The 14,965-nt window shown below is 35.6% G+C and overlaps 1 protein-coding gene across 5 annotated transcripts in view; it reads left to right on the top strand.

The window, feature by feature from the left end:
- The window catches only part of rhea (Talin_middle and talin-RS domain-containing protein rhea), a 771,509-nt gene that overhangs the window by 490,941 nt on the left and 265,603 nt on the right, over window positions 1-14,965 (top strand). For all 5 annotated transcript variants that reach the window (XM_090388755.1, XM_090388752.1, XM_090388753.1 and 2 more), the window contains exon 33: window positions 11,361-11,558. In XM_090388755.1, coding sequence (XP_090244881.1) covers window positions 11,361-11,558 — 198 coding nt within the window. The remainder of the gene's footprint in view (window positions 1-11,360; window positions 11,559-14,965) is intronic.

The following is a 14,965-nucleotide window of genomic DNA, read 5'->3' as shown; positions in this document are numbered from 1 at the left end:
TTCATTTCTCTGAGCTGCTTTGTAATTTGTGGATTTGTTAGAGAATATGAGATTGTGCTCATAAAGTAACTGTTGAACTACATTAAAGGATTTGAGATGCAGTAATAGTTCTAGAGTGGAGATATCTGAGGACCAGCAGCAACTGAATAGAAGGCAGAAGTGAAGATTGTCTTTTTTTTGCTTTGTTGCATAAATTGTGGAAATGAGCTGAAGAAACATTTCAGTTTAATGTGTTGAGATGTCATAATTTAATTGAAAATCAATTTAAAAAAAGAAAATCTCTAAAGTGTAATGCAGTGCATACACTGCATTTTTTTTTTAAAGAGTTGTTTGATGTTTTTCTAATATATACTACATGCAGAATGTAGCAAGTGTTACAACTATAACCAAAAATCTGTTCACTATAATAGATAATCCTTATATAGCATGCATCCAGATAGAATATTAATGACAGCCTCTATAGAGGAAATGGGGTCCACAAGGATCATTTCTTAAACAACATCAATGAAGAAATAGAGGGTGTGAGGTAAAAATTTGCAGATTATGTAAAGATTGGGAGAGTCATTAATGATCAAGAGTGAGCAGCACTCCTTCATGATGACTTGAACAGGCTTCAGTAATGGTCAGAAAAATGGTAACTATGTTTAAATGTAGCAAAATAAATGTAGCTTATACCCCAAAATAACTTATACATTTGGTGGGATTGAATTAAAAAAATAGTAGAGGGTGTTATGATATAAGTGGGTATAAAGTTCTCTGAGCAGTGTAAACAGGCAGCCAGGAAAACCCTTGGTGTCCTATCAATGATTTATTGAACAATAGCCTACAGATAGGGGAGTTATAATCCTACTGTGTAAGATAGTTATGAGACTGCACTTGGAATACTGCATGTCTCACAAACAACCCTTCTAAGTACAAGGTTGAAGTGAGAGGTCCTTTAGGCACTTCAGATCACAACTTGGTGATTGTCTCTTCTCCAATGGAACCTTTATCTCATGGCTATTCCGAACCTCGTATTGTTTGGCATTACAAGAATGCAAAATGGGATGACCTGCGAGACTTCTTTTCTTCTTTTCCTTGGTCTGATTACTGTTTCAAAACTTCTGATGTCAACGTTTGCTCAGATCGTGTCAGTGAAATTATTCTTGCAGGAATGGAATCCTTTATCCCACACTCCACTTTAAAATCTCGTCCTTTATCTAAACCTTGGTTTTCCAATAAATGTGCTAAGGCTGTCCAAGAGAAGAACGTTGCATATCGTAATTGGCTTGTTTCTAATTCTTCAGTTTCATTTTCTGCCTACACCAAAGCGCGCAACAATTGTAAAGCAGTTATTAATCAGTCCAAACTAGAGTTTGAACAGGCTAAGAGTAGAAAACTTGCTTCTTGCCCTAATGGTAGCCGAGCATTCTGGTCTCTTGCCAAAGCTATTGGCCGCAACTTTTGCCCATCTCTGCTCCCACCTCTGTCCAAACCAGATGGTTCTGTTGTCACTTCAGCCAAGGATAAAGCTGACCTGCTAGCATCCCATTTTTCTTCGAGCTCATGTATTAATGATCTTGGTAAAACACCTCCCACCATTCCTAACACGCTCCATTCAATGCCTCCTGTGGTCTTCCGTCAAAAGGATATCAGAAGGATTTTGATGAATCTTGATGCTAAGAAAGCTCCAGGTCCTGATGGTATTTCTCCACTTGTTCTCAAAACCTGTGCTCCTGAACTTACTCCTATTCTTTGCCGCCTTTTTTCACTTTCTTATTCCAAAGGTGTTTTTCCTTCTGCTTGGAAATTTGCTCATATCCAGCCAGTTCCTAAAAAGGGTGACAAATCCCTCCCATCCAATTATCGTCCCATAGCAATCACTTCTACTCTTTCTAAAGTAATGGAGAAATCAATTAACCGCCAACTCTTAAACTACCTAGAAACCTTCCGTCTGATCAACGATCGCCAGTATGGATTCCGTCAGTGTCGATCCACTGGTGATATTCTGGCTTATGTTACCCATTTATGGACTAATTCAATGGAAAGGTTCGGTGAAACACAAGTAGTTGCTCTTGACATCTCAAAGGCTTTTGATCGTGTTTGGCATAAAGGTCTTCTAAACAAGCTTCCATCTTATGGTTTGCCAACTGTTTTTAGTAATTGGTTATCCAGTTTTCTCTCTGATCGCTCACTGAGGGTGATGGTAGATGGCTCTCTGTCTTCTAACTTCTCCACTAATGCCGGTGTCCCCCAAGGTTCAGTTCTTTCCCCCACTCTTTTCCTCTTGTATATCAATGACCTTCTTCCATTGACTGGAAATCCTATCCATAGTTTTGCCGATGATAGCACATTGCATTCAACTTTCCATTTTGAGAAACCTTGTCCAGCTCAATCAGCTTCAAGTTCTCGAAAATCTGCTGCCAATTCCTTAAATGCCGATCATCAGGTAATTCTCCAGTGGGGCAAAGACAACTTAGTTGATTTCAACCCTTCTAAAACTCAATCTTGTCTTATATCTTGCAAAAAGGATTCTTCTGCTCCTATGCTTATCTTTAGTGACACTCCGATTTCTAGGCAAAATGATATATCTCTTTTGGGGATTACCCTGACTTCTAATCTCTCTTGGCACAAGCACATTACAAATATTGCTTCCTCTGCATCTAAAAAACTTGGTTTTCTCTTTCGTTCTTGGCGTTACTTTTCTCCCAAACAGCTGCTCATTCTGTATAAATCGCAAATCCGCCCTGCCATGGAATATTGTTCCCACATCTGGGGTGGTGCCCCCAAAACCTCTCTCAGGCTTCTTGATTCCATTCAGAAGAGGGCAGTTAGGTTAATTAATGATTCATCTCTAACAGAGTCTCTCCACTCGCTTTCTCATAGACGCACTGTTTCTGCTGCATGCCTCTTCTACAGATACTTCCATGGGCACTGTTCTTCTGAATTGGCTTCTATAATTCCCGCTCTCTCTTTCAAAACAGTCCGAACACGTGCCGCCACCAGCCAACATCCATTTACTGTCCAACTTCAAACCCACAGAACCAACTTTTCATCTTTCTCATTTATTCATTCAACTGCCATTTTCTGGAACAACCTTCCTTCATACGTATTTCCTGAAAATTACAATCTACAGAAGTTCAAGTCCAATATCAACAAATATCTTCTTTCGTCTTCTCAACCTCCAACCCAAGCACGGTACTAAGTACTATAGGTTATAATACCTCTCGTGTGTGGGGTTCTCATAAAAAAAAAAAAAAAAAAAAATGTCTAGGTATGGAGACTTCATCTAAAAGGATGCCTCCATAGCCAGGTGGGCAGGATCAGCAGTGCGTAGCACACGCTTCTTGATTAGACTAGGGTTTGAGCCCATGACCACCAAATACAGAGGATGCAGAAAAGGTCAGGGAATGACCACCACTTATCCCCGGAGCAATATGGCCTTAGTTGCTAATGCTCCTAAAAACCAAATAACAACAACTTCATCTAAAAAAGACATTGAGCTTCTTTAAGGGTCCAAAGCTGGGAGACTTGCATGATAAAAGGTAGACCATATGAGGAAAAACTAATTTTGTGGGCTAGAGTGCTTGGTAATCAAGCACCTTAGAGGATCCTGATTGAAGTTTATAATAGGCTCTGAGAGGGAATAGTAAAATTAACGAAGACAAAATTTTCACTGTTATAAGTAATTCCAGAATTAGGAGCCATAAATTCATATTATGGGTGGGGGGGTTAGAGTAGATAGTGAAAGTTTTCTTTTAGCTAGCAAGTTGTTGATTACTGGAACAGGTCGCCTCTGCAGGTAGGTGAGACTGACAGGTTGAAGAAATTCAAAGATCAACTGGATGATTACCTACATGAGGGGAAAACCTCATAATTTGTCTGTTTTTTTATCTACTTTTTACCTATTTTGTTTTCTTTGGCCAGTGGAAAGCCTGTGGCTTCTTTACAATATATCTCTAATACAGTACTAATACAGTAATCTGATTGATTGGATAGTCAGACTACTGCTTAAAGCTATAGAGTGTGCTATCGATCTTTCTAATATAAGTTTCTCAATACATTAAATAATCATTTTTAACTAAGTTAAAGATATTGAATACAAATTTGCACATTGTAACATTGATCCCTCTCACATCATTTAACTCAGAATAGCCTTGGTCTTCCCACTCAATACATATGACAGTTATAACTTTTAAATCAGTTTATGAAAAATAGAATTAGTCTTAAACATAAGATTAAATGAAGACATGAGTACTTGTGTCATTTAATATCCATTAGCATACAGTTAATAAGAAAGAATAAAATGACTACTCAACAGCTCATTTCCAGTGATGTAAATAGTAATTGTCAATGTGCATAACAATATTTTTTCAGTTCATAATTAATATTCTATATAAATACCATGCTCATTTAGCATTTCTGTAATATCACCAGGAACAGGCCAAATAAAATTAGTACTCTTCATCAAAATATTAATCATTCTATATTTAGCATAGCTTTTTGAAGAAATGAACTTACCACCTAACCATTTGGTTAAAGCAATGTAGATAAGAATTACGAAAGAAATTAGCATTAGTAGAGGCATACGATGCAAGAAAGCAAGCTTATGCAGCATCAGCCAAAAAAAAAAAAAAAAAAAGCTCCGATTTTACTCCTCAGTTCATTCCAAATACCTGTCCGGCTCAGCCTTAAATTTATTTAAACTATCAACTTCCACAACAAAAGATGGAAGTCTGTTCCACCAATCAACTACCTGCTGGCTAAAGGCAAACTTCTGCACATCTATCCTACAACTGTCTTTCCTCAATTTTAATTTGTGCTCTCTCAGGTGATTATTCTGAAGAAGAGGAAGAATCCCATCATCATTGAGCATGTTCAAACCATTCAAGGCTTTTACACCTCAATCAGATCACTTTGCAGGTGCTTAGTCTCCAGACACTGTAATCTGCAAAACCTAAGCCTTTCTTCATAAGAGCAACCCTTCGTTCCATTCACTGATCTTGTTGCCCTTCTCTGTACTTGTTCCAACAGCTCTAAATCCTTCTTAAAATGAGGCCTCCAGACCTGTATATTGTACTCAAGGTGTGGCCTAATCATTGCCTTATACAAGGGGATAATCACCTCCCTACCCCTGCTAGAAAAATTCCTGTATATCATTGACAAGACACCATGAGCTACACTTGCAGACCGCCTGCACTGCTCAGAAACTTCATATCTGCCTGCAAAATTACTCCCAGGTCCTTTTCACTCTCTACCACTGTCAGTGTAGTACCATATAGTTGATATGTTACTCTGGGGTTACTGCTTCCCATATGCAGTACTTTACATTTGTCAATGTTAAACTTCAGTTGCGACTTCTCAGCCCATCTGCTCAACTTTTCTATATTTTGTTGCTGCAGTGTACTGTTATTAGTGTTATTAACAGCCCTGCCAAACCTTTGTATTGTCTGCAAACTTGGACATTAAGCCTGATATACCATCATCAATATCATTGATGAATATAGAAAACAACAATGGACCCAACACTAAACCTTTGGGGGATTCCACTAATAACATTAGTCCATGAAGAGCAGTGTCCATTGATTACCACTCTCTGTCTTCTCCCACTCAACCATCCCTTTATCCCTAGCAGGAATTTGCCTCCAGTGCCACACTGCTCCAATTTGTGCAGCAGTCTTCCAGGTGCAACAGTATCAAAAGCCTTTCTAAGATCCAAATAGATGATATCAAAATTATTCTTTGCATCCAATTTCCTTGTGATCACATCATAGTATCCAATCAAATTGGTCAGACAAGACTTCCCCTTAACAAAACCATGCTATGCTCGAGCTGTAACTGAAATCTTGTCTAGATGATCCTGCAATGCTTTAACCAGTGCCTCCATTAATTTCCCTGGAACAGAAGTTAAACTAACAGGTCTGTAATTACCTGTGTCTCCCCTTGATCCTCCTTTGTGGATTGGGATCACATTTGCACATCTCCAGTCCATGGGTACTTCCTTTGCTACCTCCTTTAATATAACTGGATAGATTCCATCCACCCCATCTGCCTTTCTTATGTTTATCTTCAACAATTTCTCCTCCACTTTACTCTCAGTTATTACAAGATTATCTTGCTTACTGCCAGAGTTTAATACACTTGTGGCATTCCCCTCGCTGAATAACTCCTCGTGTGTGAATATCGATGCAAAATATTCATTTAGTTTGTTAGCTACCTGAGCAGGATCATCAACAGTTGAACCATCGATATCAAGTGGACCAATCTGATTCATCCCCTTCCTTCTAGAGTTTACGTAAGTAAAGAACTCTTTGCTCTTTTTTGCATCCTTTGCCAAAGATTTCTTGTAATCTGCTTTTGCCTGCCTAACCTCCTTTGTGGACAGACCAGTTTATATCTATCATAGGCTTCTGCGTCACCTTTGATATTTCCCTTTAAAAAAAGCATTAGTTAAATATTGTAATTCTGGTAGATCGGCACTTTTGTAACAATATTTCAGAGCATTATAAATCTTTGTGAATAAAATAATTTCTGGTGCAAATCTAAAATAATAGATGGTGCAAATAAAAGTACAGGTAACCCTTGTATAACATGGTAGTTAGGTCCTATAAAATCTCGTGTGGTGCGAAACCATGTTATATGGGACTAAGAACCAGTACAGAAAGGGGGATTATGTTCAAAAAGCTAACAAAAATAGACTATTTTTTTTTATAAATATTGAAAATTTCATATATATTTAAAATGGTAATAACTGAACAAAAATCTTTCAAACTGTGATAGATATATGTCACATAAGGTACATTCATTTAATTTTCTTCCTCTTCTCAACTGCTAAGCACAATCATCAAATGAGAATGTTTTCTCTATTGCAGAATATCTTCACCTTCTGAACTTTTTTGCAGCATCTATATTTCGTGTATCTTATGCTCTCTTTAAAAAAAATCAGCAATCTAGGTTAGTGTAAAATTTGGAACTTCAGAATTTTCATCTGTGTTATCATCCACTGAATTGATTTGGCTTACCTCCAATGCCATTTCCAAATCCTCTTTGCTATCCTCTTTTCCTACCAGTAATAATTCTTGAACATCTTCAGTAATCATATCATCAAGACCTTTCCCTCCTACTGACAGCAAATTCTACTATCGCACCGATTTCATTTTTGAACTGACAGACTAAGAAGAAAGTTTAGTAATACATACCTGGAAAAATTTATAAACGATCAAATAAAAACCAAAATAACTTTACCAAAACCTTAAAAGTCATGCTTCTTCAAAGTCACGATTTTTTTTTTTTTTTTTAAATGATCTCAAACAAGCACAAGTTCAATAGCACAGAACCTAACATGAGGATTTCCCAATAATTTTTTTTTGCATAATGACTAGCCAGTCAACAACAGGAATTCACAAAAAATAATAAAAATTTTGAAAAATTAATATAATAGTAACATAATAATAAGGTTTCCCTTGCACGAAAGTTAAAAAATACTGTGTTATGCGAGGTTTTTCAAAATCATGAGAGCGAAACCCTGTTATATAAGAATAAGTACACACATGGGGATTTTCCGATGATTTTTTTGCTTAACAACTAGCGAATCAACACCAGAGATTCACAAAAAAGAATGGCAATACAGGTAACCCTCATATAACACAGTAGTTTGGTTCCTACAAAATCTTGCGTATTGCGAAACCATGTTATACGGGAATAAGAACCAGTACAAAAAGGGGGTTATATTCCAAAAGCTAACAAAAATACACCATTTTTTTTTTTTTTTTATAACTATCGGAAACTTAATTTTTATGGTAGTAATAACCTAATTTTAACTTTATTTTTATAATAGTAGTAACTTAAATAGTAAAAACTGGACAAACGTCTTACCTTACAAACTGTGATACTTATATGTGAGATAATGTACATGCATTTAATTTTCTTCCTCTTCATTGCTGCTAAGCAGAATCTCTTCTGCCACATCTAGATTTCGTGTACTTTCTGCTCTCTTTAAAAGTCAAGAACTGCACTCTTCGAAGTCACAATTATTTTTTATGATCTCCAACAAGCATAAGTTCAATAGCACAGAATTCAGGGATCTCCCAACAAAATGCAGTGGACCTCCCTTTAAATGATACGTGAAAATCAGAAGAATATTTTCCAGTCAGCAAAATAAAAATAAATTTACATTTACATATATAACTTAATTAATACTTACTGTAATATGTACTGTACATAATAACTGATATTTCTATTCACTGACTTTTTTTTTCTTTTATTGTTGTAAAATTTGAAACAGTAAAAATGATAAGCAATTAATGATAAAGAACACGGCGTGCACAAGTTGCAATAAATATGATACGCACAAGTGGGATACGGAGTAATGAGTTTCTGAAAATTTATTTATGTTTTTTATATGATTGAATATTTCATGGAAGGGGAGACACATTTCACCATAATAATGTGAAAGCCCACAGAATTCCAGCTATCGGTACTATAACAAATGCAAGGAGATAGAGTTTACTACCCATTTATAATTGATTACACTAACAGAAAAGACCAATAAAGAGGAAACTGCAAATTGTTTTATGGTAGTGACCTCCAGAAATGTGCTTTAGAAAAATATCATGAAGGCATTAACGACTAGTAAGTTAACAGCAGGGATTCGCAAAAAGGAATGGAAACGTTGAAAATTACACCTAATATAATAGCAGGGTTTTTCCAGCACAAAAGCTCAAAAATGCCGTGTTATGCGAGATTTCCAGCAATTCTCAAACCATGTTAGAACGAAACCATGTTGTAGAAGTACCTTGTTGTTGTTGTTTGTATATTTTTGGCGCAAAGGCTACTTTGGCTATATTGCACCTTAGAAGTACCTTGTTATATGGGATTGCCTGTATTGAAAATTACATTAAACATAATATCAAATGTTTTTTCTCGCACAAAAGCTCAGAAATACTGTATTATGGGAGGTTTGCTGCAATTCTCAAACCATGTTATTTAAGTAGCGTATTGTGCAAGGATTGCTACAATTTATCAGTCGTAGAGCGAAACCATGTTATGGAAGTACCGTGTTATAAGGGGGGTTGCCTCTATAGGGACTTCTCTCTCTGTGTCCTTTCTGAAGATACAAGTTGTTTCGAACTGGTTATTTTATTTAAAATTATTGATTTAAAAAATTGGTTCTGTTATTTCCTTCCAACTCCAAAGTGTATTTCAGTCTATTGTGTATTGAATTGAATTGTGAAAGAAGACTATCAATAGTATATCGGCCCAAAAGTATGAGGTACATCATCCATTTAACATTCATCATACAGATGATGTACTCATAAAGTTTGTGTGTGGTACATAAGCTTCACATAAACCATCTCAAATGGACTACATCAGAGTTTACAACGAGATATAATATGTTCAGAGCTCACTGGCCATTGGTATTAAGCACACAGAGAAATAAACATTGTAAAATTTTTAATGCATTAGTCAATAATTGTTTTGATTAATCAGTTACATCAGTATTTTCAATGAAAACAATGCTGATGTGATGTTAAAATTTGGCATTATCCTTTGGAATGCGGAACAACACTCTGGGATGTCTCATCACCAGCTTTGGAAAGCTTTGTATTAGCATTAAATCTGAGCCTACTTTAGTGGTTAAGAGGCTATTAATGTGTATTTTTTTTATGAAATCCCCAAATAACGTATTAGAACCTATAGTACCTATACTGTGTGTGGGTTGAAGTGTGAGAAGACAGGAGATACTTGTTGGCATTAGACTTAAATTTCTGTAGATTGTAATTTTCAGGAAATACGTATGAAGGAAGATTGTTCCAAAAGCGAAAGTTAAAGGGATAAATGAGGAAGAAGAAAAGTTGGTTCTGTGAGTTTGAAGCCGAATAGTAAACGAATGCTGACTGGTTGTGGCACGTGTTTGGATTGGTTTAGAAGAGAGAGGGGGAATTATAATGCCAATTCAGAAGAACAGTGCCAATGAAATATATATATATATAAAAAAGGCATGCAGTAGAAAGAGAAGGTCATTAATTAACCTGGCTGCCCTCATTTGAATGGAGGCTAGAAGCCTGAGAGTGGTTTTGGGTGCACTGCCTTAGAAGTGGGAACTATATTGCATGGTAGAGGATATTTGAGATTTGTATGGAGTGAGAAGTTGTTTCAAAGAAAATTAATGCCAAGAACAAAAGAGAAATCCCCATTTTTTAGATGCAGAGGAAGCAGTGTTTGATATACTTATGCCAAAAGAGATTAGAACAGTGGTCTCCAAACTTTTTTGGTTGCGTTCCCTTATTTTACTTAAAAGGACTAGCATGCACCCTGGAATAAAAAAAATAAATATATAAGTTTTTAATATATTTTTTTTATTTATAAATCATTTACTTGGAAGGCATTATATCTAAAATCACATTTCTAAAATCACATATAATTTTAAAAGATCACAAATAGAAAACTACAAAATAAAATTAAATTGAAATTCAAGCACAAAATGATATGAAATCATTAATGTAACGAGTGTAGTTAATGTAATAATACTATTTGTTTTATTTATAAATAATTTACATGGTATGCATTATATCTAGAATCACATGTATAAAATTCACATATAATTTGAAAAGATCACAATATAATTTGAAACAAAACAAAATTGAAATTAAAGTACAAAGTAGTATAAATCAAATCAACAGCATTTTTTTAATAATGTGCTTGAATATTTTTCGTTATTGTTGTGTATCTCGGTTTCATATTTTGGGACACAGCTACCCGAAGATCTGGTTCCAAGTTAAGTTTGTTTCTAAACGTGGTTTTAATAATAGTCATTGCAGAGAAAGTCACCTCATAGGTACCTTGATCCAAATGGAAGGATTCCATCTCTTGCTCTGCTTACCAAATCACTCCATGGATCAACTCATGCACCCTACTTGCCGACCGGGCTAGCCGAGTGGGTAAAGTACCTGCCCGGCAACCCAAAGGTCGCGGGTTCGATTCCCGCCTCGGGCTTGGATCAAAGTATTGAAAAAACCTTGGGAGGTGCAATATGGCCACAGAAGCCGATGCGCCAACAACTACCAAATCGCACCCTACTTTGGAGACCACTGGATTAGAAGACAGAGTAATCGCCAATTATATGTATAATTCATTTCTGTTTTCACAGGACGGAAGAATTCACATAGCTCTCTGCCCTTACTGTCTCTAGAAATATTCACATTTCTACAAAGAAGAATAGTATACAAATGTGTTATTTCACAGTGGATTTATATTAACTTATTGTTATTTTTTTTTGTCATTTTACTAATTGAAATAACATGAAAATATTACAATGTAAGGCTTCTTAAAACTAAACATAAAATTTTAGTACTCACATGAATTTTTTTTATGATTTTTAGTTTCCTCAGTCTAATAAGCCATATAGTGAACTACAGAGTAATTTGAATAATGCAGCGGCAAATTTGAATGAAGCAGCAACCAATGTGGTAGCATCGTCTAAGGGTCCACCTACTCATCTAGCAACCTCAGCTAAAAAGTTTGGTAATGCTTTTGGAGATTTACTAGACTGTGGTATGGAGATAATCGGACAAACTAAAGTGAGTAAATAAATAATGTTAAAATATTTCTAAAATATATAGATTGCCCATTATATATAGTTACAATCTGTCCAGCTAAAAAAAATTTGGGAAAGCTCTCTCAAAAATTTTGATTAGCATCCAAAAATTTGATTTTCTGCTAAATAAGAATATAATCTTATTAACTGTGAACTATTTGCTTAGTACAGTTTAATTACTACAGTGCTCAGCTTTAATCTCTTAATTAAATGACTTGATATTGGTAGATTGACCTTTTTAAGAAATAACTTATTTTTAGCTATTTTAATGATCATTACCATTATTAGAGAGAGAGAGAGAGGCCAAGCACTCCATGCTAACACAGTATTCAAATTTTATTGATAATTCTGCAATGAGTTAAAATAAATCGCTAAAAATGATCATATATATATATATATATATAAAAAATGCCTAATGAATGGCACAGTTTATATAAGTTCTTTAAAACATGATAAAAATGCAACATATCATCCTTTTTTATTTTCAGTGTAAAAACTTTCTAATTTGCAGTATAAGCATTTTTTTTAAAATTTCAAATACTTATATTGAAAATATTCATTATGTCAGTAGTTTAGTGGAGTTTACAGTTAATCATTTTGACGATGAATACAGTTGTTAACCATATTTTGCAGTCATGATGGCTTGAACCATGGTCTGTAGATCTCATGTGTTAATGCCTCTTTATGTTTTACTGAACTATGTAGATTACTTCAATGGGTCAACACAGCCCAGTACTATGTATTTAATATTCATGCAGATTTTGTTACATTTTTAATCAAATAGTTTTTTCCCCTCTCACTGCTTATTTGACTGTTCATTTAGACTTGTTACAGTATTCATCATTTGATACAAGAATATTAACTAAGGTCACTCATCATCTGATGAGAGACCAGTGTGCTGACCGGGCTAGCCGGGTGGATAAAGTGCCTGCCTGGCAACCCAAAGGTCGCAGGTTCGAATCCCGCCTCGGGCTTGGATCAAAGTACTGCAAAAACCTTGGGAGGTGCATTATGGCCACAGAACTACCAAAAAAAAAAAAAAGGAGAGACCAGCAAGTCTCAAAACATGCCATGATATGGTTTCTTGGACTACCAAAATTAGTAATTATAGGTCGGTTCATGGATAACAATGTTATTTCTGTAGTGAAGACTCAAGCTTTTGCTCACTTTACAAATGATGTCATTTTCTGAAGCAAGCATAAACTTGAATCTTCACTGTCAGTGGAGAGAACAGACTATCCACGGAAAGCAAACCAGAAAAATTAGCAGCAAAACGTACTGTCCTATTATCCTAAGGGGGGAAATCTTTTTTTTTTTTAGTTGAAAGAGCAAACACTGATTTGAATGTTTTTCAAGCAGAGCTTTATTATTTGGCAGAAATCTTCTTGCAATACCATTTTAGTGCATTCCATCAGCAAGACAGATATTGAAAATGTTTTATGAGTTCCAGTTCCCTGGTTTGGCTAGAAAGTCCCAGGAATCACTTTATAAGTTGAATATACTTCCCAATTTGCTTTTGTTTCCTTTAATATAAAGTCATATATAAAGCTCTATACAAAATAATTTTCTTGTTTCATGATTGAAAGCATTTCTGGATAATGTCCTCACGTGCATCTGGACTTCTCTTAGAGAGAGACCAAAATGTATCCATTTCAACAAAATTTTGATACTTAATTTTGATATTTAAATTTTCAAATCAGGGAACCAGGTTGAGTGTTTCATTTGCATGATCTGATTTTCCATTAGAAATGGATCATGATCATGTCTCTTCATATCTTAAAGGTAAAATGTTTTATTGATAGTTTTTCCTTGGAGAACGGATTCTGATTGACAATGTGCATATAGTCTCGAATTTTGATTTGCCCATCCATGCTTTTCTTTTTTTTTTTATTTTATTTATTTTTAAATCTTTAGAATCACTGCTTTCCATGTTTGCTCTATCTTTTTAACTTCAGATCATACTGAAATATTAATGCTTTATCCCCTCTAATATTATCCAAAAAGTTGGTTCTGTTCAGATTTGTTCAAAAGGTTTGTTGCAAACCTGTTTTCAACATTCTTATTCAGGTTAAATATTTTGTTGTTACCTTGTACAGTCACTTCAGGTTTTGCACTGTCTTTTCACATATTTGATGGTTAAAATTTGATGAACTTTTTATCCACTGTCTGTTTTTCAACTATCATTCTCAATCTTATGAGTAGTTCCCACACCTTTTAGCATTAGTTGAGGCATATGATGCAAGAAAGCAAGCTTATACAGCATCAGCCAAAAAAAAAAAAAAAAAAACCTTCCCATTTCACTCATCCTGTCACTCCAAATGTTTGTCTAGTTCAGCCTTAAATTTATTTAACCTATCAACTTCCACAACAACAGATGGAATTCTGTTCCATCAATCAAATACCCATTGGCTAAAGGCAAACTTCTGCACATCTATTCTACAACTGTCTTTCCTCAATTTGAATCTATGCCCCCTCAGGTTCTTAGTCTGAGCAAGTGGAAGTATCCTGTCAGCATTGAGCCTGCTCAAACCATTCAAGGCCTTATACATCTCAATCAGATCACCCTGCAGGTGCCTTGTCTCCAAATGCTGCAACTTTCAGAACTTAAGCCTTTCTTCATAAGAGCACCTCTTTATTCCTCTCACTAATCTTGTTGCCTCTCTCTGTACTTGTTCTAGCAACTCTACATCCTTCCTAAAATGAGGCCTCCAGACCTGTATACAGTATTCAAGGTGTGGCCTGACCATTGCCTTATACAAAGGGATAATCACCTCCTTGTCTCTGACAAAACCCCGCAACCTGCTCTAGCAGCTCATCTGCACTGCTCAGAGAAGTACATCTGACTGTACAATTACCCCAGGTCTTTTTCACTTTCCACTTCCTGAGTGTAGTACCACACAGTTTGGTACATTTCTCTTGGGATGCTGCTACCCAGTGCTATTTTTTGTAAAAAAATAGGTGCCGGTACTCATTCTTTGCTATCAAGAAAAATTCCGTGCCGACACGGCTGGCACGTAGTGGGGTCAGCCATGCCAGCTGCTTCCGTCTGTTAAGGATCACATGACACTGGGCGGAGTCAGCACCCGTCAATCATGGCCGTATCGCTAGCAGTTGGTATGCTATATCTGATACTGAATCTCGACCATTAATTTTATTAACACACATTTTATTAAGCATAAATTTATTATACAAGTATATTAAAAATAAGTCAAAGGTGAGTCCTATTTAATAAATAAAAAATAATAAGTAAAATGTAAAAATACGGTAAGTAGCAAGTAAAAAAATAAGTAAAAATAATTTCATAATGAAGTTTTGGTCAAGATTCAGAAACGGGTACCCCTTCCAGACTGCTAGGGATACGGACATGATTGAGGAGTGCTGACTCCGCCC

This window comes from Mastigoproctus giganteus, chromosome 14, assembly GCF_048544385.1.
Source record: "Mastigoproctus giganteus isolate SK-2022 chromosome 14, ASM4854438v1, whole genome shotgun sequence".
Lineage (NCBI taxonomy): Eukaryota > Metazoa > Arthropoda > Arachnida > Uropygi > Thelyphonidae > Mastigoproctus > Mastigoproctus giganteus.
The sequence above is the reverse complement of the archived record's forward strand: the minus strand, read 5'-3'. Positions and strand labels throughout refer to the sequence as shown.